The following is a 26317-nucleotide window of genomic DNA, read 5'->3' as shown; positions in this document are numbered from 1 at the left end:
CACAAGCGCTTATGGTCTGGGAAGTGCAAAACTGGTTTTGGAAAAGAGGCTGGGTGTTCTGGCGCTACACCAGAGTCATGACCTCCCCATGCATCTGGAAAAAAACAGTGCTTTCTCATTCCCTTTGTATCATGGGGATGGCATAAGGGTGATATCACTGGAAAACTTGATTTTCTTATCTGTAATGCTATATTTCTGTATTGCTTTGGTTCTATTTCAGCTCATATTTCTGAACACCCAAACCAACAGCCCAGTCATAAAATTCAAATTACCATGGGTTCTACTGAAGCACGTGTTGACTATATGGGGTCCAGTATCCTAATGGGAATCTTCAGTAATGCTGATCTTAAACTACAGGATGAATGGAAAATTAATCTCTATAATGCTTTGGACTCGAGCATCTCTGATAAAAGGTAATACTGCTTCCTGTATTTAAAATGTATAATGTTTGATAAGGTCAAATTCTGCCTATATGTTTTCTGTCCAGTACTGCTAACCAAAAATGTAAGCGTCTGCTAGAAAGCAAAGGGTTCGTTGTTTGTTTGGGTTTGTTTTTTGTTTTTTGGGGTTTTTTTTATTGTCAGTAGTAAATAGATTAACTGCTAATGTTCTTCCTATTTTTAATATCTAGCGAGATATTTGTCCATGGGGACTTGAAATGGGATATCTTCCAAGTGATGATTTCAAGATCGACTACACCAGACCTAATAAAAATAGGAATGAAACTCCAGGAGTTCTTTACTCAGCAATTTGATACAAGCAAGCGAGCTTTGTCCACTTGGGGACCTGTTCCTTATCTCCCTCCCAAGACAATGGCCAACAACTTAGAGAGAAGCTCACATGAGCAATGTAAGTGGTACAAAAATAGTATACTTCCCAAGTAGGATGTTTTAATTGCAAAAATTCATCTTGAGCAACTTCATACATGCAAGTATATGTATTTGACTTGAAATAGTTTCTTCAGTACATTTTTTTTTCCTGTAAATTTGGGCTGGCAATAACCTTTCAATGAAGAATGCAAATATCTTGAGTACCCTGCTAGACCTGGAGTACAATAATGAACTAAATTATGTTATTTGGGGGGTTTAGTTAAAAATATGTATTTTTGTTTAAAAAATGAAAAAAAAAATCTTCTTTGCTGTTTTCAAACTCTTTCAATAGAGTTGAAATAGTTTTCAAAGTCTATTTTGAAGTCTATTTCATTAAAAAAAAAAATCTACTTTGAGTAGCAGTGGAAATGTGATGTTAGTCTTATTTTCTATTAATCATGAGCCAAAACCATAATTTGTCTGAACACAAGGAGTCATTGATTTCCAAGTATGCTTGTTCAGGTACTCTTAAGCTACAACAACCTTAGATCACAAAGATGAAACTGTGTCAATGAAATAGATTAGAAAATATCACTCATCATGCCATGTTTTATTAAAAATATAAATATGGCAGCAATCTTATATGTATCTTTCTCTTCCCTAAAGTTTGTTCTTGCTCTTGCATGTTTACTTTCTAGTGTTGGATGCGGCCCATCATCGCCATTGGCCAGGAGTTTTGAAGGTGGTGTCTGGGTGCCACATATCCTTATTTCAGATGCCATTGCCAGAAGATGGAATGCAATTTGGAGGATCCATGAGTCTGCATGGAAACCATATGACGCTGGCTTGTTTTCATGGACCTAATTTCCGCTCAAAATCGTGGGCCTTATTTCACCTTGAAGAACCCAATATTGCGTTTTGGACAGAAGCCCAGAAAGTTTGGGAAGATGGTAATTTAAAACATTTCCTCATTTCTCTAAATTCCTTTAAATGAGTTTTAATAATGTATTGATACATAAGAAGAAATTGAAGAAAAACTTATTTTCTTTAAGTCTGAATCAAGATTATTTCCCAAAAATATACCACTTACCTAAAATAATGATCTGCTCCCTCTCCATCTTTACCACAATTTGCTTTATCTGTGGAATAATGCAAAGTACATGTTCAGATATACTAGATATGTCCCTGATAATAATATTCCTTACGAAGTGGATTGTCTGCCTTGTTAATTGCATGTCTGTGTTTATGTAGTCCTTTGTTTCTGTATTATGAATTTTGATGGCCTTATTGCTTATATTTGTCTTCATATTGAGAAGTTTTTACTGTCTGTAGCTACTGAGGATTTAATTTTTCTGTCATTTGCAAGCTTTATACCAGTTTGCAATGCCACTGGCATACTAATTACTCATGTTAAATACCTGTGCAAGGAGAGGAGATTGAGAGGAGAAATCCTACTACCCTTACCAAGCTGCTTTTTCATTTTTTTTTTTTTTTTTTCCTCTCTCACCCCATGCTGCCCACATCTTCAATGCAGGTACTAGTGAACACTCCACGTATATTGTGCAAACCCTGGACTTTCATTTGGGCCATAACACTATGGTCACCAAACCGTGCGGAGCCCTCGAAAGCCCTATGGCGACAATCACAAAGATAACAAGGCGTCGCCATGAAAACCCCCCACATGGAGTTGCCAGTGTGAAAGAGTGGTTCAATTATGTTACAGCCACAAGGAATGAAGGTTAGATTCATGTTCATTAAGTTTTGGGATCGGTCTGCTTGCCAGGCAGTGCAGATTGGGCTGTTTAAAAGCTGCTAAATTTCAAGCGGGCTACAGGGAGAAGGGAATTTGAAATAATGGAAGTTGTTTCTTCTTGAGAACCTTATGGTGAACGGTGGAAGGAAGCATAGCAATACGCTGAACAGGAAGTGTTACTAAGCTAAGTCCTTTTTCAAACTGTGCAGTAAAGCCAAAATGTTCAGTTAGTGTACAGGACGCTTATGTACCTGGCATTGCAGTTGTTCTAGTCTTTTCCTCTTTCACTATATGCAAAAAATGTTCCTGTTTCACGTCCAGTTGTGATCTTGTAACGTGAGGATATATTTCACTGTTATATGAAGGATTTATAGATTAAGTTGAAGTAGAAATGTATTTTAGGCTTCTGTCACCACTTACGACTAACACTTGAAAATTAGTCATCTGCCTAAAGCTTTTCAACCTTCAGCTGCTTCTAGGCCTTAAAACATTTTGAATCATATCTTTAAATCATTGTTAATTGGAAAATAAAATTTTCAAGATAATGTTAAAAGAAATCTTAAAATACAGCTGTCGCTATTTAATTCACAAACCGTAGAATCAGCAGATGATATCAATAGAATTTCTGTGAAAGGGCGAATAGCAGCATACGGCATATAGTGAGAAATGAGCAGATGATCATTTCTTGAAAAAAATATTTTAAAATTATTGATATACTATACTCGTACCTATTCCTTTTGAGAGACACAACAGGATGTAGTGGTTGAAGTTCCCAAATAGAGGTGTTGTCTGTTAGATGTTTTTACACAGCCCTGTTTTGCTACATCTGGAGCATTTAAGTATATAAACAACAACATTTTGATTGTTTGACCTTTTGTAGCCATGCTTTTGGGAGCAGGATAAAGGATATAATCTTCTTAATAATCATACACCAGCAGTTTTACAATGAAATAGTAACCTTTCCTAACTTTTTTGTCTTGTCACAATTTTAACAACTGAAAACTAATTCAAATTATGTTGCATGTGTACTATGGTAAAAGTCTTGTGACAAAGTTGGACTCCTGGTCAACAATGATTTCTGACAGCAATGCTGCCTCGGTGAATTTAGGTATTACTTGTATTAATCAGAAACATTTATTTTCATTTTAAGTACTACCATATTTTCAAACACAAAGGGCACACTTTGAACCCATATAGTCTAATGTCACTTAACTGAAAGCTCATTACGAGAATAGAGTGGTGATAGGGTGGTCAGATGAATAAAATTTGGATTTAAGCTTCCAAAAAACTAACAAAGATTCTTAGAAGTGCTTAGATGTTATGGTACTGATACTTATTTCCTCCCCTCTTCTTATTATGAGATGTATTTTGTGAAAATTTGTCACCCTCTGTGCTGACAAGAACCTTTTTTTGATAAAGACTACTGAAGTCAGGAATTTCCCATTGTCCATGTAGAGTTAAACCTGCTTCGAAATGTTGACGCTAACAACCCAGAGAGCAGCACAACAGTGAAAAGCTCAAGCTTGTTAAGTGGCTTCCGAGGTGGCTCCAGTTACAACCATGAAACTGAAACCATCTTTGCATTGCCAAGGATGCAGCTGGATTTTAAATCTATTCATGTTCAAGAGCCCCAAGAGCCTTCATTACAAGGTACAGTAAACGTAATTTGTTTTTTCTTGATCCAAAGCTATTTCTCATAAATGAGGAGTTAAATACAAAGCTACCATGCTGATAAGAAAAGAGGATTTAATCTGAGAATTCCTGCAGATCTGTAAGAAAGGATACCATTTCAGAATAAAATGTAGTGGGAATTCTGCTGAGAGACTTAAGATCTAGTCCAGAGACTGGTCACTATAGCACAACTTACTAAGAGAAATTAAAATGAACGTTTCAGCTAGGTTGGCTGTTTTTAGGGGGTTGGTTTTCTTATTTTTATTAAAATGTTAAAGAGGAGGGCCATTCTGAAAATGGGAATATGAGATAGGAACCTAAATTTTATGTTCTTGTTTTCAAAATGTTGTCTTCAGACTGCAATTGGAACTGGTGGGAAATAAGACTTCTGAAGGTATAAGACATTAATGTAGATGTTTCTCTTGGCTGAGCTGTGGTTTTACTCCATACATGATCCTAGACAATACTGCTAGATAATGTTGGGTTTTGGTTGGGTTTTTTTAACAGCCAAACTAGCAACATCTGCTATCAGCTTTTCTTACTGTCTAAAATCATGCATTGACAGCATAGCACAAGCTAGTGATGCTGCTCTAGGTTGACCTTCCACGCTGAGGATGATCAAGGTTGCTACATGGTAGTATTTCTTTATTTTCAACATCTTTTATAAAATACCAGAAGTTACTCTGATGGGAAAACTGTTTCAAAAATGCTGAGGCTGCTAAACACAGATGTTAATTGTGGTCCTTCCTCTCTTTTCAGTCTCTGGTTCAGTAACAGCAACGTCATTTTCAAATGATTTGTATTCAAATTCTGTGTATTTTATGTATACTGTATGTACTTATAAGTGTATTAATACTATTTTTATCTGACTGTAGATACAAGTGTTAAACCAAAGGTGGAATGCAGTGTAGTAACTGAGTTTACAGACCACATTTGTGTAACTATGGATGCTGAATTGATTATGTTTCTGCATGACTTGGTATCTGCTTATCTAAAAGAAAAAGAAAAAGGTAAGTTGTTATTTATGAGGTAACGCTGGTCTGACAATCTGCAGTTGTCAGACTATTTGATACTAAATATTTTAATGCTTTTTAATAGCATTGACTTGTGAAAAATTGATTTAATTTTCAAAAAGGTAAGCCTAACTTTGCTTCCATTGAAATCAACAGAAGTAGTATTAAATGTACTTGAAATCTGGACTTAATGCTATAAAATGATAGTTACCTCTTTCAATCACCAATAAGTGAAATTTAACTGTACAATAACAAAAAGGTTTTTTTCTGGGTTATTTTAGACTGAAAGCCAAGAGGTATTTTGGCACTTCTCAGAAAGTTCAACATTGTTCAGGAAATACTTGATCTGATTTTAAGTCAGCTCCTGTAGGACTGGAAGCAGAGCGGTTGCATACAAACTTACAAACCTCGTAGCGTCACTACGCTGACATGCCACCACTGTGCAGGGAGCTGTACTAGTATCTCTGTGGGGCACTTTGCTACACTGTGTAGGTACAGCAGGTTGTTCAAAAACAATTCAGTCACCTCCAGTGCAGCACCTACGTGCAGTATGCTGCAGAGAACAGACATACTCCTGGACTTCTGTTCCTTACCCACTACTGATGAGCTTGTGCTAGTTACTCTAAGTCATAATCTCGCTCCTATTTTGACACCTGGTGTTTAGTTTAACTTTCTTTTTGTAAGATGGTATATGCAGATGAAAACTGGTTTAGGAAGCTACATTACTTTTATTGCAGTCCTTTCATCAATGGAGTTTCTTTCAAGACATGCATTTTTCTGACTTCAGAATGCTTCACTTTTCCACGTGAATATGTTCAGTTGCAGCATTCAAATTTAGCACATGCAGTCATAGAATCATAGAATGCTTTGGATTGGAAGGGACCTTTACAGCTCATCTAGTCCAACCCCTGCAAGAACAGGGACATCTTTAACTAGATCAGGATTGAGCATTCTTGAGCAATATGTTGTCTTTGCCAAGAAGAGCAAATTGAAGAAAAGTGAGTTTGATGTATACATGGAGTGCGCCAAACACAGAGTGATTTTTGTTGTTGCAGACTTAAGGTGAATAAACAGTGCGGTACTGAATGACTGACTGTGCTCTATGATTACCTGCATGTCGAAGGGAAGGTCATCATCTAGTGGCTTTAATGCTTTACAAGTAATTATTGCCACAAGCATCTAAAACCTACTAAATGAATTACGACTTGGAAAAGATTGTAACAACACTGTAGGTGTTGATCATAGATAAAATGATTTTAGATGTTACATTTACTGTAAGTAGAATAGACTAGACTATTTCAGTTGGAAGGGACCTACAATGATCATCTAGTCCAACTGCCTGACCACTTCAGGGCTGACCAAAAGTTAAAGTGTGTTATTAAGGGCATTGTCTAAATGCCTTTCAAACCCCCTGACAGGCTTGGGGCATCAACTGCCTCTCCAGGAAGCCTGTTCCAGTGTTTGACCACCCTCTCGGTAAAGAAATGCTTCCTAATGTCAAGCCTAAACCTCCCCTGGCACAGCTTTGAACCATTCCCACGCATCCTATCACTGGATACCAGGGAGATCAGCACCTCCCTCTCCACTTCCCCTCCTCAGGAAGCTGTGGAGAGCAAGTATTATATAATTATATGTTATGTCAGATGAGATATCATCACTGAAATTAAAAGCTGCTTATTTGAAGCTTTACAACTTCTCATCTTAAATTAAGATTTTCCGAATTTTGCCACAGCAATCCTACTCTAGACTCTCATTTCTGTACTTTTTTCTTTAAAGGCTGCCACAAGAGTAATGGTAATATATGTGTAACATGGTAATATATGTGTAAACGATGAGTTACCACCACGGTGAAAGTCACATATTTTGTTTTTCTGGTGCATGTGAAATTCAGCGTTGTGCATAGTACTTTGCATTTACTACTGAACTGTATAGAAAATGTAACATTTATTCATGTGATGTAACATGATGTGATGTATAAATTTTAACACTTATGATGTAGAACACATTAAATTCAGTATTTTGAAAGTTTATTTTTATAACTAACCATATCAAAATCTGTTTACGTGTAATTGTGTACAACAGAGCTAGGAGTGCTGCCTAAAAGCAGTTTATGGTAAAATGTCCAACAGGTGCAGAAACTAACAAAAGGGGAAAATAACTATTTTTGGTGGAACTTTGTAAAAAAGTTTGTTTTCAAGCTATCTTAAAAGAAATCAAAATTCAATCCAAATTCACAGATTTGTTTTTATTTTATAAAATATGTTGTTTGGAGAAGAAGGAGCTGCTGTTCCTTTTCTGTATCACAGGATTTAAGTAAGAGCTGGGTTCAGGCCCCCTCGATGCCTTTGGACAAAGATTTAACTATTCCCCTACCATCCTCCTCCTCAGAGACTACTCTGTCAATCTAAAAAAAATATTCTAAACTAGGAACATGTCTGAATTTTGCTTATGGAATGTAATACGCTTTGTTGAATGCCATGATGAATCTGAAAGAAAGCCCCTGTATAGGGATGCTTTGGCCTGGTAGAGAGAAGACAGAATCCCACATTCCCGTGTTATCCAGTGTCTATTACAGTTTTCATGGGATATTTTTGACTAGCACTTTGTTCAAACTAAAACTGTTTGCCAGAAATTCTGTAAAACTGAAACACAAGTTGTTTCTCTCTTTCTTGAGATTTGTGCTCTTGTTTTATTTAAAAGATGTACAAAGAGAATTCAAATGAGATGCTCATGACTGACTGGTGTGGGGTTTTTCCTCTCTCCATTTTGTAGCAATTTTTCCTCCTCGCATTTTGGCTGCTCGTCCAGGGCAGAAAAACTCCGTTGGTGTTCTTGAGGACAGCTCCACTGACAAAGAGGCAGAGGAAAGCATTACTTACACTACAGTCGACTGGAGAGAATTTATGTGCAATACTTGGCATTTGGAACCCACGCTCAGGTAACAAGCAGGCTTATCTGCAGTCTCTTTGTGCATCTTATCTGTGGCTACTGTCCTGCAAACGACAAGTGTTTCCAAGTTGATGCTGTTCAGCTCCTAAGGGGATTGATCATGGATGCTGTTACAGGTTTGTCTTTGGGCTGTTGGTGCTGCTATGAAAGATACCTGCTACAGGACATGATGAAAGCTGGATAACGCAATTATCTATTACATCAGTTAACTTCTAGATTAGAATTTATGCAGATTAAAGGTATTGTTGGAGGCTCTTCAAAATTAGGATACAGTAAAATTAAACTCATTAAGGACCACAGATTACTGTGTTTCACTCTGTCCTACAACAGTCCATTCACTTTCTGCCGTATAGTTTTTCATCTTGCATTTTCCATTTTTAGCATTGCAGTTTTAGTTCTTCTTCAAGCAGTCACCTTAAAATAAAAAAGCACTACATACTAGTTGCTATATGGCAGTTTAAACTTAGCACAAAAGAATAGTGTGTGTACAGCAGCAACTCACTGCTCACATTTTAATCACTGAAAATTACTTTTCTCTGTGTCGGTGTCATGGTTTAACCCCAGCTGGCAACTAAGCACCACGCAGCCACTTGCTCACTCCCCCCCGGTGGGATGGGGGAGAGAATTGGAACAGTAAAAGTGAGAAAACTTGTGGGTTGAGATAAAGACAGTTTAACGGGGAAAGCAAAAGCTGCATGCACAAGCAAAGCAAAGCAAAACAAGGAATTCATTCACTCCTTCCCATGGGCAGGCAGGTTTTCAGCCATCGCCAAGAAAGCAGGGCTCCGTCACGCCTAACGGTGACTTGGGAAGGCAAACGCCATCACTCCGAACGCCCCCCCCTTCCTCCTTCTTGCTCCAGCTTTATATGCTGAGCATGACGCCATATGGTATGGAACAGCCCTTTGGTCAGCTGGGGTCAGCTGTCCTGGCTGTGCCCCCTCCCAGCTTCTTGTGTCCCCCAGCCTACTCGCTGGTGGGGTGGGGTGGGGTGAGAAGCAGAAAAGGCCTTTGACTGTGTGTAAGCACTGCTCAGCAGTAACGAAAACACCCCTGTATTATCAACCCTGTTTCCAGCACAAATCCAAAACATAGCCCCATGCTAGCTACTATGAAGAAAATTAACTCTACCCCAGCCAAAACCAGCACAGTCAGGGTTTGTTTGTTTTTTAACCTGTGCTGACACTGCTGGAGCACCTAAGTGTTCGTTCACATATCAAAAGAACACATCAACCCCGGCCAAACAAATCTTGGCAGTTGGCATTTTGTGTTAGCAGTAATAATAAATCAATTTCAACGTGATCTGGAGGCAGCCCAGTCTGTTTTTTTGCCTCCTTGAGCATCCTCTTGCTTTGAGAGGATGTTCCATTGGTCATCTTCTGCTTATCTGTATAAATTAAGTTTGAAACAACGCCTGTTGGACTTCAGTTGGTCAGAAGTAACAATGGTTAAAACGGGGATTTGTTTATACAAATGCTAGTTGCTATATTTCTATACTTGGGATTGAGTCCCCTATTTATTGTTTTTTAGATTAATATCCTGGACTGGGAGAAAAATTGATCCCGTTGGTGTTGACTACATCCTGCAAAAGCTGGGCTTTCACCATGCAAGGACTACTATTCCCAAGTGGCTGCAGCGTGGTGTCATGGATCCTTTGGACAAAGTTTTGTCAGTCCTTATAAAGAAACTTGGTACTGCACTACAGGATGAAAAGGAAAAGAAAGGAAAAGACAAAGAAGAATACTAAAAGTATAATGTGACACCCATTAATTCCGTTTGATTTTATCAAAGTGTTTTATTATAAGAATTTAAATATGGTTTAAAGAGAAACCTAACAGCTTTTTGCTACTCTATTTAAAACTTACATTGTGAGTAACTGTTTACCGTGGTACATGATACCATTCTGTATTTGAAGTTATTGCATGATGATGACCAATGTATATTCTGTGAAGGAATAGCTGGAACACTGTAAATCTGCTCCTCAGCATCCACTGTTTTATTATGTGCAATATGATTCCTGCATCTTTGAAATACTTGCAGATTAACTGTGAATTTTCATAAACTTTGTTTGCCATAACACAAACCCCTCATTGATGTGACCGGTAATTGATTTGTCAATGTAGACTTGTGTAAATTATATATATATAACTTATGAAATGGTGATTGCCTTAGTGCTAAAAATCATTAAGTTTATTACACTTGTAATAAAATTTAACTACTGTACAGGGCTTTTTTTTTTTTTGTTCAACTTCCTTGATTAAAAAAAAAAGTGTTTTAAGTGTAACTTTGCATCGAGTATCATTTACGTGAGGTGACTCGAGAGGCCGGGCCCCCTCACGACGCCACGGCGGGAAGCCGGCCTTCCCCTCGGGGAGCTGGAAAAAGCCGACGCGAGCTCCTGATGCCCACAGCGAGGAAACCCACCCGCAGCCCCGGCCGCCTCAGGCGCCCAGCCGCAAGGAGGGGGCGGCGGCGGGGGCGGCGGCGGCCCCGCGGGCGGTGCTTCCCCGGGCGCTCCCGCTGTAAGTGGGTCAGGGCGCGCCTCCGCCCGGCGGGGCCCGCTCGGTGGATCCAGGCCCGTGACGCCGCTAGCGGTTTACGGGTGCCGCCCTGCCCGCCGGGACGCTCCGGTCGGCGGCTCGGGAAGCCGACGAGACGGCGTGGGGGCAGGTTCGGCGACGGCTGTTGCTACGCCGGGAGGAGGCTCGCTCGCTCCCTCCCTCCCTCGGCCACAAGGGCCCCCTCACGCCTCGGCCGCGCCGCACGTGGCGGGCGGCAGGGCTCTCCGCGGAGGGATCTGCCCCTTCGAAAAAATGGAGGGGCTGCTCTCCGCCTCTAAAATCCTGGCGATGAGCGGAGCTAGAGTTAAGGGTCGGCTTTGCGAGGCGGTGAAGAGTCTCCTCCGCCGTTAGAGCCCACCCCCTCAGGGACGCAGGCGGCGTCGCAGCGGGTTGCCGGCTGCGGGGAGCTCCCTTGCAGCCTTCCCGCCTCCTCCCGCCTTTTTTACCTCAGGCGTGCTCCACCTGCCATCGGGTGTAAGAGCTTCCGCAGCGGGACGGTCAGGTGTAGGTTTTCTCACAGCACACGAGGAGGAGAGGAGAGCAAGTACCAAAGCCTTCAGCTCTAGCTCGTCCTGGAAACTTGAGAGGAATCAGCTTTGCTGCTTTAGTTTTTGCCTCGCTCCATTCGAGAGCCGGCTGGGGGGTTGTCTTGCCCTTTGAGCTGGTTGCAAGAGGAGGTGCAGAGCCGGCTGAAGTCGTGCTCTAAAGCGTGGGGAAAGGTGGTTAACTAACCGGAGAAGTGGCTTTGAACCTCCTGGTGCCGGCCGGGAAAGGGGAGGGAGTGGAAGGACGCTGGGTTTCAGTTCTTTTGCCCTAGTTTGTAGGGAAGCAGAGTTGTCTGTAATGCTCTTGTGAAACGGCTTAACTAAGAAAACTGGAGTTTGCAGCCTGCCTTTAACATCTCGTAACTGTACTGTTAAACTTACTTAGGTTGATCAAAAATGACTAGTGGCAATGGCTGGTTTCAGAGTGCTGGAAGACCCACCTTTGACCCCACACAAAAGAAGACTTTGCCAGCTTGGGCTCCTAGGCAGCCACCTTTAAAGAAGTCTTCTCAGTCTGTGACTGTAAGACCAAAACTTCCACCTTCTGAGAGGTGCAATGTACCAAAGGTGATGCAAAATCCAGGTATAGTTTTTGGTTTATACACTGGAATTAGCTATTAAAAGACACTGTTAATGCTAGTGAAAGTAACTTTATGATTATCTCTTTTTTGAAAGGTTGCAACCCTCTGCTGCTTTTTCTTATTGCTGTATGTTCTTACATGACTTCTTTAGCATCTGCTTGAACTTGTTCCTCTTCTTCCGATGTCCTTTAGTACTGAAAGTTTGTTAGAGATTTGTTGTAGGGTGGGCTATATAGTCTGCAGCATTTCATAATTATAAATTATCAAATTATATGTTAAAAGTGCTGTAGAGGTTGCCAAAATATAGTGTATGTACTGCTGCATGAATTTTTGTAGAGATCACTGAGAAAAGTTTTAATTGCAGTTCCGGATGTCCCAGGATGTATTTTGAATTCTGTCTCTTTGAATAGTTGTATTGAGGTAAAGGCACCTATTTATGAGACTTGGAGTTAGCAGTTTATTTTAGTTCTTCTTGGCTGGGAGATACTTGTGCCTGAGTATACGGCAACCCTGAAACTGAAGATTCCATCTGTCCTAGAGTTGATACAGGGTGTCCTGGTTTTGTCTGGGATAGAGTTAATTTTTTTCCTAGTAGCTGGTATAGTGCTGTGTTTTGGATTTAGGATGAGAATAATATCGATAACGCACTGATGTTTTAGTTGTTGCTAAGTAATGTTCATAGAATCATTAATGTTTACGTTAGTCAAGGCCTCTTCAGCTTCCCGTGCTTTGCCGGGTGCATAAGAAGCTGGGAGGGGGCACAGCCAAAATAGTTGATCCAGACTGGCCCAAGGGCTATTCCATACCATATGGCCTCATGCTCAGTATAGAAACGGCGGGGAGTTGGCCAGGGGGTAGCGATCGCTGCTCAGGGACTGATCGGTCGGCGGGTGGTGAGTGGTTGCATCACTTGGGTTTTTTTCTGGGTTTTGTTCCTCTCTTGCTCTCTTGTTGTTTTCCTTTTCATTACAATTTTTGTTTTCCTAACTATTAAACTGTTCTAATCTCAACCCACAAGTTTTCTTTTGCTCTTCCGATTCTCTCCCCCATCCCACTGGGGGGCAAAGGTGAGCGAGCAGCTGTGGTGCTTAATTGCCGACTGAAGCTAAACCACGACACAGGGAAAAATACTTCATTTTTTTTCTTAAATCTAAAACAACACACCGACCCTTCACAGAAGTAGATGCTGCAGGAAGTGTTAATTGCTTATTCTGTAGGAGACTCCAAGTCAAAGACAACTGTCCAGATATAGCGTGCTCCTTGGAAGAGTTTGTCTTTCAAATGAAACTCAGAAGTGTGGGTTAGTCTTGGGACTACTTCCCAGAATTTATAGCAGTCTCTTATGACTTGACTAACTTGCTTCTCATTGCCCTCAGAAGAGCATAAGGGCTCTGTGTTAGGACAGATGAAATATCCACCCACCTGCTGTCCTGGTTCCAAGTGTGGTTAATTGTGGGCATGGGGGGGACCTGCAGGGTCAGAGCAGGTGTGCAGTTCCCATGTTTTGCCCTGGCCACCTCAGCCAGAGGTGCTGTCTCTGTATGCAGCAGCTCCTTGTGGGTGAGTTTCTTTCTCTTTGAATGAGTTATCTGCTTTTTGAATAATGTGTGTGGTCGCTAAAGCTTTTCTAGTGTCTTATGACAGGGCGTTCCACTGCTTTATAGTTTTGTGTGAAAAACCACACGCTCCATTGTTTTGAATCTGCCATCGGCAACTTTCATTTGATCACTGGTTTGCAAGGGAGGGGAGGGGGAAGATATGTTGTATTTACATGTAATATCTATCTATATTCAGAGGGTAATGATTTAGTACTCAAAGTAAAAGCTTTGGTGCTTTTAAAAGAGGAGGTACACACCACTTCAGAATTGCTAGTATTGTTAATGTAGGATTCAGTACAAAGCAATGCTGCTCTAGAGTAAATGTTTTTGCTTTTTCTTCTTCTAAGAAGCATCTAAAAAGCATTTATTGTAAACAGATTTAAACTGTTGGAGAGTGTGTTCAGTTCTTTTCTTAATTTTATTTCAGAACCTTTTCTTTTGAAAGCAGCCCATGCACCCCCATTATCAGCATTTCCTCCAAAGAAAGACCTAGAGGAGTTTATTGCAAGATATGAAAAGGGAGTAATAAACCCAGTATCTGCCTTGCATCAGTTTGCACAAATGCACCATGTACAACTTGAATTGAAAGAAACGAGTGTGGCAGGTAAATACTTCTTTTCTTAAATAAAATAATACTTGCTTATACTTGAGATTATCTGGATTTCTGCAGTTAGTATTGATGGCACTAACACAGATGAATTTTTTTACTGTTGGTTGCACTACCCTCCACATGTTGCTTTTTGGCTGCCCTTTTATTGTCTAGACAGCTGTGTGTCATAATTAATTACTACAGAATTTGATCAGATGAATTGTATAAAATTCTGGCTGCTACCAGAACTTTGTGGGAAGTGCATAAAGTGCAAGTTGCCAAAATTTTTGTGGAGGTGAAAGGTTTGAGTTGTATTTTGCTAAAAGTGTCTTTTTGTCTTGTACTTGTCCTTGGAATGAATATAAGCACATAAAGCTATGGATAGAAGTACCTTAGAATAATTTTGCTAACTGTCTGCTTTTTTTTCTCCTTTAAAGGCAATATTATAAGGCCTTATTTTGCCTTTTGTGCTGTGGTAGATGGTGTTTGCTACAGGACTGGACTGGGAAAAAACAAGAAGGAATCTAAATTAAATGCAGCTAAACTGGCTCTTGATGAGCTACTTAACTTGGAGTATACAAGGGCAAAGGCTTCTGAAAAGTCAGGTAAATAATTCTAGCAACACCTAATTAGAACTTGAAAAGCTTGGCTTAAAGGTTTCCTGTGCAAAATCTCTGTGTAGTTTTCTTAAATGCTTCTGTATCAGGGCCTCCGTCCCTTTTCTTGAATCCTTTGGGCAGAGCTATTTATCGTATAGTTTTGAAACTGGTTTTTTTCCTTTGTCTTTTGTGTATTAGGAGTTGCATCAGTTTGTAGCACAGAGCGGAGAATTGTTTTATTTGGAAGGAATTGGTTTATTTGTTGCTGTTGCACTTGATTTGCTACTTGCTAGGTAACAGCAATGTGAAGTTGATCCTAAGTGGTTTCGAATTTTTATGATTAAAAAGCTTCAACACTGAGTTACTACTTTCAAAAGAATTCAGTTACTGTAACATTTATCTTCTTTTAAGAGTTGCTGCCTAAATAGTTCTATGCTTACAAGGACTTCAAAATCAGAAAAGAAAATTCTTAGAGAATTAGAAACTTTAGCTTGCGGGAAGTAGTGTGAGATCCATGTTTTGCAATTTGGAATGTGCATCCCAGTTTGAAATTTTGTTAAATTCTTAGATCTTCCCTGTACTCTTGCTGAGCCCCAAACTCCAGGAAACTGTGTTCGTGTTTCAAGGATCTATTTTGGTAAGAAATAGTCTTGTTTTTCTCTATTGATTCAAATTACCCAGCAAATGCTTGCCTTTTTTTTTTTTCCTTTTTTTAATTCTTCTTTTAATACGTTTAGTGATCTTTATGAAGTTCCTGTTATGTTAAACATCTTCTCTTTGAAGAACGCTGTAAGAATTAGCGTCCCTAAAGTAGGAGGTTGACTATTGCTTCTACAAATGGACATAACTTTAGTAAATTGCTTGAATTTAAGTGGTGAATTGGTGACAGAAATAGAAGCAGTATTTCTGTCCTTACTTGAAATACTGTGTGCAGTAGGTGATCAAACAATCCATATCCCTGATCTATTGTCATGAATAAGAAAAGCAGAAAGTATTTAGGTATTCTTGTCCTTTATTTATTCACGTCCATCCTGATAATCCTCAGAATCCCAAAAGCGTGTGTTGATAGTAGTGCTTTTACCATGTGTTTAGATTTATAATTTGGCAAGTGGTCGATCATGTCTGTGTTTTTTCCCTCCCTGCCAATTTGTCTTGCTGGTTTTTGTTTTATTTAGAAGGAAGACATTTTATGTATCAAAAACTTTCACAAACACTTGAAGAAGTATTTAACAGCCTGACTACCAAGTATCCTGAGTACCAAAGTTGTGGCAGTTCACTGGCTGCCTTCATCATTGAAAAAGGCAAGTCTGTTTTGATCATGAGTATTGGGGAGTGGAAAACCTAGGCTGTTTGTGTTCCCCAAGAGCCTTGATTAACACATTTCTGATCTGGTAAATAAATGTAAAGGGTAGCTCTCCTTCTTTGACATACTCTGTTCTGATGGCTCCGTCACGTGCATAATTGTGCTACAGTCATGCAAATATTGAAGACCTAGGTAAGCATTTCCTTGTGCTGTCTCAAAGAGGAGTAGGGCTGTATAGGCCAGAGCAGGTGGATATGCTCTGAAGGAAGCTGCAGCCCGTGGAGAGCCCACACAGGAACAGGTTTCTGTCTGGAGCTGTGGTCCATGGAGAGGACCCCACACTGGAGCAGGTTTTCTAGCAGGACCTGTGACCCTGTGGGGGACCTACGCTGGAGCAGTCTGTTCCTGGAGGACTGTACTCTGTGGAAAGGTCCCACACTGGAGCAGTTCTTGAAGAACTGCAGCCAGTGGGAAGGATCCAGGCTGGAGTGTATCCTGTGGGAGGGACCCCGTGTTGGAGTGGGGAAGGAGTGTGAGGAGAAAGGAGCGGCAGAGACAAAGTGTTAGGAACTGATGCTTCCCCATACCCCTGCACTACTCAGGTAGGGAGGAGAGGAGGTAGGAGAGTCAGGAGTGAAGTTGAGCCTCGGAGGAAGGGGGGGTAGGGGGAAAGTGGTTTTAGTTTTGATATTTTTTTCTCAGTATCCTACTGTAATTGGCAATAAATTCAATTAATCTTCCCGAAGTTGAGTCTATTTTGCACACGATGGTAAATGGCAAGCGATCTCCCTGCCCTTATCTTGACCTACGAGCTTTTTCTTTTTTTTTTTTTTTTTTTTAATAGAATCATTTAGGTTGGAAAAGACCTTTCAGATCGAGTCCAACCTGCTAGGGGACAAGGGGGGTGAGAGAGCAGCTTGGTGGGCACCTGGCAGCCAGACAAGGTTAACCCACCACAGTCCCATAAAAACAAATGTTTTCTTTTTAGGTGGACAGCATGAAGTCGTAGCTCTAGGAACAGGAGAATGTAATTACAGTCAGTGCTTTCAACCTTGCGGAAGAGTGTTGCATGACAGCCATGCCATTGTTATTGCAAGACGTTCTCTACTTAGGTGAGAATGTGTGTACAAATAGTTACCAGTTGTCTTGCAGCCAGTTCTTCTCAGTTTTACTTTTGCAAATGTAAATATAAGTGCAGTTGCATTTTATAGTCATTACCTTCTGGATTATTTTCAAATCACGTGAATTAAATGTGAATGTCTGTGTATTTGTAAACAAAGTAGTGTTTTCCACGTTTACTGTTATTTAACACTTTCTTTTAGATATTTTTATAGACATCTTTTGCTATTCTATAATGAAAATCCAGCGAGGACAAAGAAATCCATATTTTGCACAGCACCAGGCTCGAAGCTGCTTACCCTAAAGCAAAATACAACTATCTTTCTCTATATGAATCAGCTTCCAAAAGGAACTGCTCAGTTAAAATCACAGGTGTAAGTACCTTGGTATTTTCAGAGATGATGTAATAGAAGATGGATTTGTTTGTTTACAGTGACAAACACATCATGAGTGTGGAAAATAGGCATTGTTACACGTTTCTAAGATGGGGGGGGCTATTCTGAATTTTTTTCATGTTTTGGAAGCATTAATGTGCAGGGTGGTAGTGATAAGTGTATGAGATACAGATCAACATAATGATACAAAAAATTTCTATGTGGGTTATAGCTTCAGGACGATGCTTTGTTTATTACAGATATCCGCTTACCTGTTAACCCCCCCTCCTGAGATATTATTAAAGCACTAATAAATCATTAACTTAACCACTGAGCAAGTGGATGTGGTGACTTAATGTCATCCTCTGCACCACAGGACTAGAGTATAAAAAGCCTTAAATTGAAACAATAGGCTCCTGCTCTGCTGTGTAGGAAAAAAGGTAATGAGAGAAACTTGATGGGACAAATATACTCCTATGCTTATCTTTACACTTTTAACTTTTGTTAAATTTCTGAAAGTTGATTTTTTTTTTTTAACAGTTTTGACATTTAACAGCAGCAGTCACGCTTTACCAAGTTACTATGAACAGTGTTATTTTGTGTCCCTTATAGTGGTGCAGTGGAATAATGTCCTTGAAAGTCGTACAGTCGTAACTTTTTCACATATGCAAGACAGCTAGCTGCTTCCATACTGTTTATTTGGAGTGTTCAGAAGGCAGACTTGTGAACTGGAAGTCACAGCCAATTGATTGCAAGGTGTGCTGACTGGGGGAGGCCCTCCTGCTAGAATTGCAGAAGGTTTTAGATTACTTCCAGTGTCGTAGCCTGCTCGTACAAGGAAATCGTTGATGAGACTGGATGCTGTCTGTAAGCTACTCTGTAATGGTTGGTGGATCACAGATTCAGCACTTTTAGGCCCAGATCTATGGATAATTGTTTTCTGAGAAACAGTATTAGATACCACTTTACAGTAATCTCTGATTAGAGTACTTTCTCACTGAAATTCATTTTCTTGTCTTACTTTAGACATCTCAATCCACAATCTATATCTGCTTACGAAACTAATGAAGAACTGTGTCTCCATGTTGCTATAGAAGGCAAGATTTATCTAACTGTTTGTTGTCCACCTAAAACTGTTAAAGCAAGCAGTATGTCAGCTACTGACAAATTAACAAAATGGGAAGTGGTTGGTATTCAGGGAGCGTTGCTGAGTCACTTCATTGAACCAGTGTATATCAACAGTATTCTTGTAGGTAAGCTTAATGCAAATTTCTGTGGCTTTTTTGTATGTTTTCATGTTCCAGTTTTACTACATTTTATAAAACATGAACCAAACCAAGATGGTTCTTTAAAGAATTACAGTATTTTTCTGAGAAGGTAGTAAAGCGTGTATATGTTTTTTCACTCATCTTTGAAATGCCCTCATGTAAAACTCAGTTAGGCTCGCTCTTTTGTCATTGTGCGTTTTGTTTTAGCTTGCCAGATTGCCCTTCCTTTACTATGTATTGGAGTAACAGAAGAAATTCAGCATTGTTTTATAATAAATTAGATTTTAGATATTGAGAAGATATCAAGTGTAACAAATGATGTGTTAACTGTTCGGTCCAATATGGTGACTTTAAGGTGACCATGTTAGTCACTTAGCTGTAGAATTGAGCAGTGGTGGAAAAACTGCCAGTATTTAACTGAAAATGCTCAATTTCACCCTGGGCTATCTTACCAGCTCTATTAGAAAGTCTTTGTTCCGTTTTGTGTTTGTCCATGGTCTGTGCCCCCCTCCCCCCCCCTTCTATTGGTTAATGCAAATAGATGTTTTATTGAGGAACAGGGATTACCAAGGTGATAGTGAATTCTCAGGATTTTGTGGCAGTCAGGAAGACAATACTTTTATCAAAACTCATTTCAGTAACTTTTATTTATGTGGTGGAATTAAATTAATGGGTATCGTCCTGAAGGTTTTCAGGTGTTTCTTCCTCTCAGTACACAGATGTCTGAGTTCCCCAGGCATTGAAGATGTACCAGCTTTTCCTCTTCTAACAGAACAAGGTTTTTGAAGTGCTCCAAAAGATCTTGCAAGAATTGGTGAATGCCTGTCTGTTCCTTCTGAGGAAGTTTGGGCACTTTTATTTAAAAGCAATAGAAAAACTACTAATATGCTCACTTAAGTGGTATTCAAGTAAACATAATAATCGATAATGTATTGCCCTTCTGTTTAATAGAAATTCTATGACAGTTCCTTGAGATGCTATGGAGCAAAGTATGTTTATTTAGTAGGCAGTCAGAAATACTGTTGGATATGGAGTAATTTGGGCAAACTCTCTAGTGTATTTTCTAATCTAGAACATCGAAGTTTGTGTTGCAGCTTCTATTTTAATGGTATCTTCTGCAAGAAATGTAAAGAGTTGATGAAGAATAATTGTTCCAAAAAGGAGGCATCCAATGAAAATAATGATGCCTCTGGAGAAGAAACGGAAATAACTTTTGTTCTGCGAACTGAATATTGGAACTGATTTTTCCAAACACTAATTTCATGTAGAAAAATTAATATCCTGTAGACCAATGGAAGCATCTGCATTCTTAGCTTTTTTTTTTTAATTTGATGTACTTATGTGACTGATCTTGTTTTGTTTAATAGGAAATGGAAATTGCAAGGATACAAGAGGGCTAGAAATAGCTATAAAACAGCGTGTTGATGACGCACTTACATCAAAGCTTCCCATGCCTTACCTGGTCAACAGATCTCATACTTACTTGGTGAATGCTGCACGCCCAATTCAAATAGACTTTAAACAGAGGTTTCTTAGTTTGAATTGGTCATTGTCAGACGCATCACTGGAGGTTGTGGATGGGTTAAATGGGAAAACCACTGAAAGGTTAGAATTTTTCTTCATTATGTTGGAAATAATGGTTAGCCTTACTGTTTTGTGCTGGTTCGTTGGGGTATTCATTTTCTAAGCTATACATGGAGGCATGGTATTACCCCAATGAGAGAGAGTCTCTCCTGCATTAGGTGAATACATCCTATGATTAGATGTAGTTTTAGAGATCTTGGAACTTTACAGTGAGATACCAAGATAGGAAATTAAAGAGTTCTTTGAATTGAGATATCTTTATTCCACTGTCTGTTGTAGTGAATGTTTTAGTTTTCACAATACATAAAACCAATTAGCATCCTAGTTCAGATAAATTCCAGTTGGAAAACTGTTTTTGCTTGGCTCGTTTAAATTCTCACAGCTGCTGATTTGCATTAGCTTTGCTCATTGAAAGTGGAAGTAGAATCATATGATCGTATTCACAAAGCATTAGAGGGGAGGAAAAAAATCCGTAATGATCAAAGCGGTACATGTGTAATGTATTTGTTACTGAGTTTTATTATTCTTTTTTCATTTTGACTATAGTTCACCATTCAAAAGTGGCACTTACATGGCAAGTCGCCTTTGCAAGGCGGCAATGTTTAGTCGTTTCAGATTGCTTGCTAAGGAAGCAGAACGGAATGATTTGCTTCAAGTTGCAACATACCATGAAGCTAAGGTAAGCTGGTATGGGGCAGGGGCAAGTTTTATTAAGGAATCTCTAATGGCTACTCTCAAAGCTGGTTTGATAGCCAGGAGTGACTTTCTATTTTGCTGAAGACTGCACCTGAACAGCTAGGTGCCCTTTATTGCCTACAGTCTTTGCCTGAGAATGTCTGAAATCGCTGTTTTCAAGTAAAATTTATCTACTGAATTAATCTTGAAACCTTCTCTATGAAAATCTGCCATGTTTTGTCTCAGCATATGGAGGTTGCTGGCCATTTTCCTCCCATAAGATAGTTTCATATTAAAAAGGTTGGGGTTTTTTTGTTCGTTAGTTCTTTTTCAATCTTACTTTTTATATTTGTTTCATACATATGTAGGTATTTTTCTACCACAGTGTAGTCTTGTGGGAAGATTCTTATGTCATAGAGGAGTGGGAAAGTAGGAATCATTCATTGGAAGACAGTGTTAGGTCCCAGGCTTTCCTTTGTGGTATAAAAATACAGATAAATTACTTAAAGGAGCTACTGTGATTCTTGATTGCTGTAAACACAGTTCACTCACTTCTATCCATACTTGGAAAGATGTAGGCTCATCTTACTTCTCTGTACTCTTCCAGGTTTTTCCCTCTCCTTGGTTCAAGAGATATATTTTATTTCCAAAATTGTTATGTGAAACTTAAGCTTTTATAAAGTACCTATCTGTTTTTTTCCTCCTGTCAAAACATGCAAGAGAATTTTTTTAAATGATTCAAAACCTACTTAAACGTAGAATGGCTTGCTAATTGGCTGTTTGCTCATGTGTTTAGATTTGCATTGAATGATAGTGAATGTTTATTTTCTGTGTAAAGATATTACTGGAACTGAAAAGATGCTGAAAAAATTAATGTTTAACAAAACAATTCTCTCATCCCAATAAATGCCCAAACATATAAAACGAATATGTTTTTAAAGTCTGTAACACTTTCTCTCACTGTCAGCAACTGAGGGAACTGTAAGATTTGTAGGTGTTTTCTACAAGGTTTGTGCTTGTGCATATTATATGCCGGTGGTAAAGAACACAAATCTCTGTAACCATAGTTCTTGAGATCTTTCAAGATCTTTCTATTTCTTTCTTTAGATGCAATCTGAATTGTACCAAGAAGCTAAAAGCTTGCTGCAAAGCTACTTAGAGCAACATAGTTATGGATCCTGGATTGTGAAGTCTCCACATATCGAACAGTTCAGTGACTGACTGTGAGGCGGATTGTTTGTGAAGTCAGTTTTGATTATTTCTTTCAGTAAAATGTAATTCTGATTAGTAAAATGTTTAACTGTAGGGTTCATATTTGCAGCAAGAAAACCATTCCAGAGCTGCTGCTTGTCAATTTGAATGCAGTTATTAAACCATCTGCAACAGTTTAGTCTTTTCCAAACATTCTTGTTTTCTCATAGGTAGGAGTATCTAACAGCTTTGCAAATCTATTTTGTTTTGCCCCCCAATGCCACCTCATTTCTACTCCCTCACCCCCACTCCCACCCCCCTCCCACCCCGTGGAGTTATTAACATGTTTTTTTCCTGTTAGTTTCGGGATTGCTATTGATTTCTGAAAATGCAATATGTATTTATTTCTTCTTTTCTCCCACCTTTTTCATAACTGTCTTTAAGAAAAAAAAAAAACAGTAAAAGTTGCATTTCTTTAAAAAAAACATACCAATGTGAGAATCACTTTCAGAAACAAAAATTGGCAATCTGTGCTTTATCTGTAGGCATCCTTTGCTAGTCATTTTAAGACTTTTGTTTAGCGTGGATTTGCCAAGTGTCTTGTAGTTTACTGTATATTGTTTGTGGTAGAAGGGTTAGAAAATAATCTGTGTACTTCCAAGTGTGAAACTTTTTGAATTACCAAGCTGTTACTCAACTGTTTGGTGACGATCATGATTTTTGGTAGTGGATTTAAAGCACTTTAAAGGTGTCAAAGCTGTAAATAACAAAATAGTGTGATGTAGTACAGAAGTCACCAGAAACAAGGTTACTTCAACTTTTGTGGGCTGCCCCAAAAACCATCAGATGTTAGTGCTTGTAGATTAGTTGGACTCCTCCACCCACAGACTACTTTATCACTGTACTGACGAGTCCTCGCAAAATTGTCTGCATTCATAGTAATCTGAAAAATGTTGCCTATTGAGAGGGAAGTTGCTTACTTGTAAGTTATGGTAAGAATATGGTAACATGATGTTAATGTTTCAAAGGATGTTAAGTATACTTGGGTTTTGTGTGGTGGTGTGAAATACTAGTGTATTTAAGCTAGATAGTACACTTTCATTATGTTACTTGATTTTTGTATATCATACAAGCATGGGAAGCTGTTATGTGATGTTTTCATACATCAGTAACAGTATAGCACTATAGTCGTATTTCAGCTTCTTATTGTAAGAGTATTCTAAAACAAAAACCTTCCTGTTTTGGGTTTTTGTTTTTGTGTTTTTTCATTAATCTGTTTTTCTAAATAGTATGTGGAGTCTTTACTGAAGATTATCTTACATTGATTTTCAAGTTGTTGAAACTCACTGGCTTGTTACTACTCTGCCCTTGACCTTTTTTTGTTATTCTGCTATTTTGTTTTCTGTTACTATCTTTTAACTTGGGGGGATGGTGTAGTGTTGTTTTGTTGTCTTTTTGTGGCACATGCTCCACATAGTATTTGCTCCATGTAATGTTTCCTTTCTAAGAACGCTTGAGAATGATCTAGCCTGGAATATGATGACCATAGTATTGCCTTTTTTCAGATGTATTAAAACTTCAATAAATTTCCTTGACAATGTGTTAGTGTTTTATACGCTTCTGGACCATTTTTCTGTATGGACTTAGGCTTTTGCTGAGACATCATCACCAAGGTGTTTTCTGTAGTTAAGCTAGAAGCCTTAAAAATGTACAAGTAACTGAGCTTTTTTGTGTGTGTGTGTTTCAGCCATTTTATTAATTGAACAGCAAACCAAAACATCTATGAAACTTAGGTTCCCTCTTGAGAGGAGAGAGGTTCTGTTGTGAAAAAGATGTGTTGTGCTGGGCATGGTAGCTGTATCCTTGAGAAATGAGTTGATGGCAGCAGTATGAATCCAGTTCTTGTATCTGGATTGTCCTTTGATTAAGTAACAGCATATGCAGAATGCACTGAGCTAGTAAATGTAAGCATGTAGGTATTCTATCCAGGTTTTTCCTCAGCTACTTCAGTAATTCCAAAATGTATGGTTCTACAAGCTTGAGAGAGGCAAGAGTGCTGTGGTTCCAGTAATGAGGCTGAAGATGTATTACTGACAGGTATATGCACACAGAGCACATGTACATCATACAATTACACAGCTGGTGGCACAGACCAGAGACAGGCATGTGAACACAAACAGCACCAAGAGCCTCCAATTGAGAGCTCAGCCTCTCCCTTCCCTGCTTGAGAAGAATTGAGGTCAGCTGGTGAGAATATATATACACATGCATATATGGGGGTGTGTGCATGTGCGTGCATATTCTCTCTCTATGCATATACGGACAGACACACCTGCTATACCTACACACATACATGTCACAAGTGACATACATGTCAAGTCTGATGCCTGACATGCCACATGTCATGTCACATACCTGTTGTGTCTCGGGGTGCCTCGCGCGTGTCTCATGTCATGTGTTTTGCACACGTCACGCTTCATGCACATCGCCACCTGTGTTGCTTGTCACATGTGTCACATCACATGGATGTCATGGAGCATATAACGTACTTGTCATGTGCATGTCACGTGTGTCGTGTCACACGTGTGTCACGTCATGTTTGATATTGAAGCTGTGGGATCAAGCAGGAGAAGAGAGCTCAGGAAACCGATTTTTGTAAGTATTGTAAGGGGTTCTGCTGAGGTTTTTTACAACTTACAGGAAAAGGTATGTACAGTAAAGTTCACCTTGCTATGCATTTTCAGGTGTTTTCAATATAATACCCTTCTTCTGTAAAGATTTCTTTTAAAGTTTGGGCAAATACAGGATCCAATCCTGCAGCTACTATTTAAGTATATGAACCTACCTATAATTAGTTGTAAATTTGACAGACAAAAACATAGGGAGAGTTTATTTGCTGTATGTAGAATGTTTATCAATATTTAAAAATCTTTTTATGTTTTCTCTTGTTTCTTAACAAAAGGTTAAAGGGCTACCAAATGGACTACAGCGATAGTATTGCAAAACAGGGAGGAAAGTACACTTCTAGTTCCATCAAATGAAACTAGATTATTCAGTGACTAGAATTTGATAAATGTTGCATTCTGTATTAATGTTGATCCAGTCTGTATGTTGTACATTGACAAGTTTTAGTGAGAAATCCATCATGTGTTTTTTCTATAGACTTCTTGAACAAATGTAAACTGATTTTTGTCACTGTCTTTAGAGCTATGCTAATTACTCCGTTTTGCCAACAGCGTATTTTTATGTACTCTAAGCTTTTACCTTTTATGTTACACTCAACATTATCTACTCTTACCACGTGCTGTGTCATGGCAGTCTGCAAACCTTTTTGCACACAGAAGTGTAGTGACCACTACTGTGTATCTTGGATCCACAGTAACAGGTTTTTCGCAAGATCCTGCTGCAGTATTGTTGTTTGTCATGCTTACTTTCTGTTGCTGCTTTTTGTCATTCAGTGGCCCTTAGAGGCAAAATTACAGTGATTTGAATGTAAATCTTAATCTTTATGTTGTTTTGATCAGAGCTTGGTTCTCTCAAACCTAATTTAGTCAAGAAACTTGTCATTTAAAAGACTATGTATTTGCAGGCATTTTTAACCTCAGTGAAATGAATACTTCATGATTAACCACTCAGTAATATTAAACTAGGTCTTTCAAATGTATATAGTGATAGTCTTAAGAGTATTGCTTAGATCTGTTGATCATTACGTAAAAGAACGTGTGCATCTATGATGTGAAGTCTATTGCAAAATAACACTATGTCAAAGTAGCAATACTTAATTCTAAGGTTTTTTTACAGTACCCTTTGCCTGAGATTTTCTACAGAATGGCATGAGTGTGTTTACTTGCTTTTCCAGTGTGTGTTTTGTTAATGTGACATAAATAACTTTTATCAACTACTACATGCAAAATGCTTTGCAAACATCTTGCATACTTTTAGGAGACATATAGTTGTTTATGTCTGAAACTGAAATATCAACTTAAAACATTAATCAGAATCTAAAAGGCCTCATGACTATACAAGCATGTGCAACGCAAGCAACTTCCTCCTGCTGCTACCTCAACTAGCTGTATGTATCAGCAGTCTTTATAGTCAAACAGGTACTTCTCTGAAAAGTTGTCTGGAAGTGCGT

The 26317-nt window shown here is 39.0% G+C and overlaps 2 protein-coding genes across 11 annotated transcripts in view; both read left to right on the top strand.

The window, feature by feature from the left end:
* The window catches only part of BLTP1 (bridge-like lipid transfer protein family member 1), a 131542-nt gene extending 121106 nt beyond the window's left edge, over positions 1 to 10436 (top strand). For 9 of the 10 annotated variants that reach the window (XM_072861365.1, XM_072861371.1, XM_072861368.1 and 6 more), the window contains 8 exons: positions 221 to 413; positions 632 to 849; positions 1508 to 1759; positions 2344 to 2547; positions 4018 to 4212; positions 5109 to 5243; positions 8019 to 8184; positions 9726 to 10436. In XM_072861365.1, coding sequence (XP_072717466.1) covers positions 221 to 413; positions 632 to 849; positions 1508 to 1759; positions 2344 to 2547; positions 4018 to 4212; positions 5109 to 5243; positions 8019 to 8184; positions 9726 to 9942 — 1580 coding nt within the window. In that variant the 3' untranslated portion in view covers positions 9943 to 10436. Of the gene's footprint in view, positions 1 to 220; positions 414 to 631; positions 850 to 1507; positions 1760 to 2343; positions 2548 to 3981; positions 4213 to 5108; positions 5244 to 8018; positions 8185 to 9725 lie in introns of those variants that run through there. The other variant, XM_072861372.1, reaches the window with a different exon arrangement.
* Positions 10437 to 11697: 1261 nt separating this feature from the next.
* Positions 11698 to 22219, top strand: ADAD1 (adenosine deaminase domain containing 1). The gene is made up of 11 exons (XM_072862296.1): positions 11698 to 11884; positions 13908 to 14084; positions 14507 to 14674; positions 15237 to 15305; positions 15844 to 15969; positions 16960 to 17083; positions 17294 to 17464; positions 18491 to 18717; positions 20100 to 20337; positions 20863 to 20995; positions 22099 to 22219. The coding sequence occupies exons 1-11, from the start codon at positions 11698 to 11700 to the stop codon at positions 22210 to 22212; spliced, it is 1734 nt and encodes a 577-aa protein (XP_072718397.1). The 3' UTR covers positions 22213 to 22219.
* The last annotated feature ends 4098 nt before the right edge of the window (positions 22220 to 26317 follow it).

Source organism: Ciconia boyciana, chromosome 5 (genome assembly GCF_034638445.1).
Source record: "Ciconia boyciana chromosome 5, ASM3463844v1, whole genome shotgun sequence".
Taxonomy (NCBI): Eukaryota; Metazoa; Chordata; class Aves; order Ciconiiformes; family Ciconiidae; genus Ciconia; species Ciconia boyciana.
The sequence above is the reverse complement of the archived record's forward strand: the minus strand, read 5'-3'. Positions and strand labels throughout refer to the sequence as shown.

Bases quoted from the DNA above. Each gene is read 5' to 3' on its own strand.
- ADAD1 (XM_072862296.1), top strand. From the start codon at position 11,698: ATGACTAGTGGCAATGGCTGGTTTCAGAGTGCTGGAAGACCCACCTTT. The intron at 14,675-15,236 runs GTAAATAATTCT...TTAAATTCTTAG, and splicing joins AAAGGCTTCTGAAAAGTCAG to ATCTTCCCTGTACTCTTGCT. The intron at 17,465-18,490 runs GTAAGTACCTTG...GTCTTACTTTAG, and splicing joins GCTCAGTTAAAATCACAGGT to ACATCTCAATCCACAATCTA.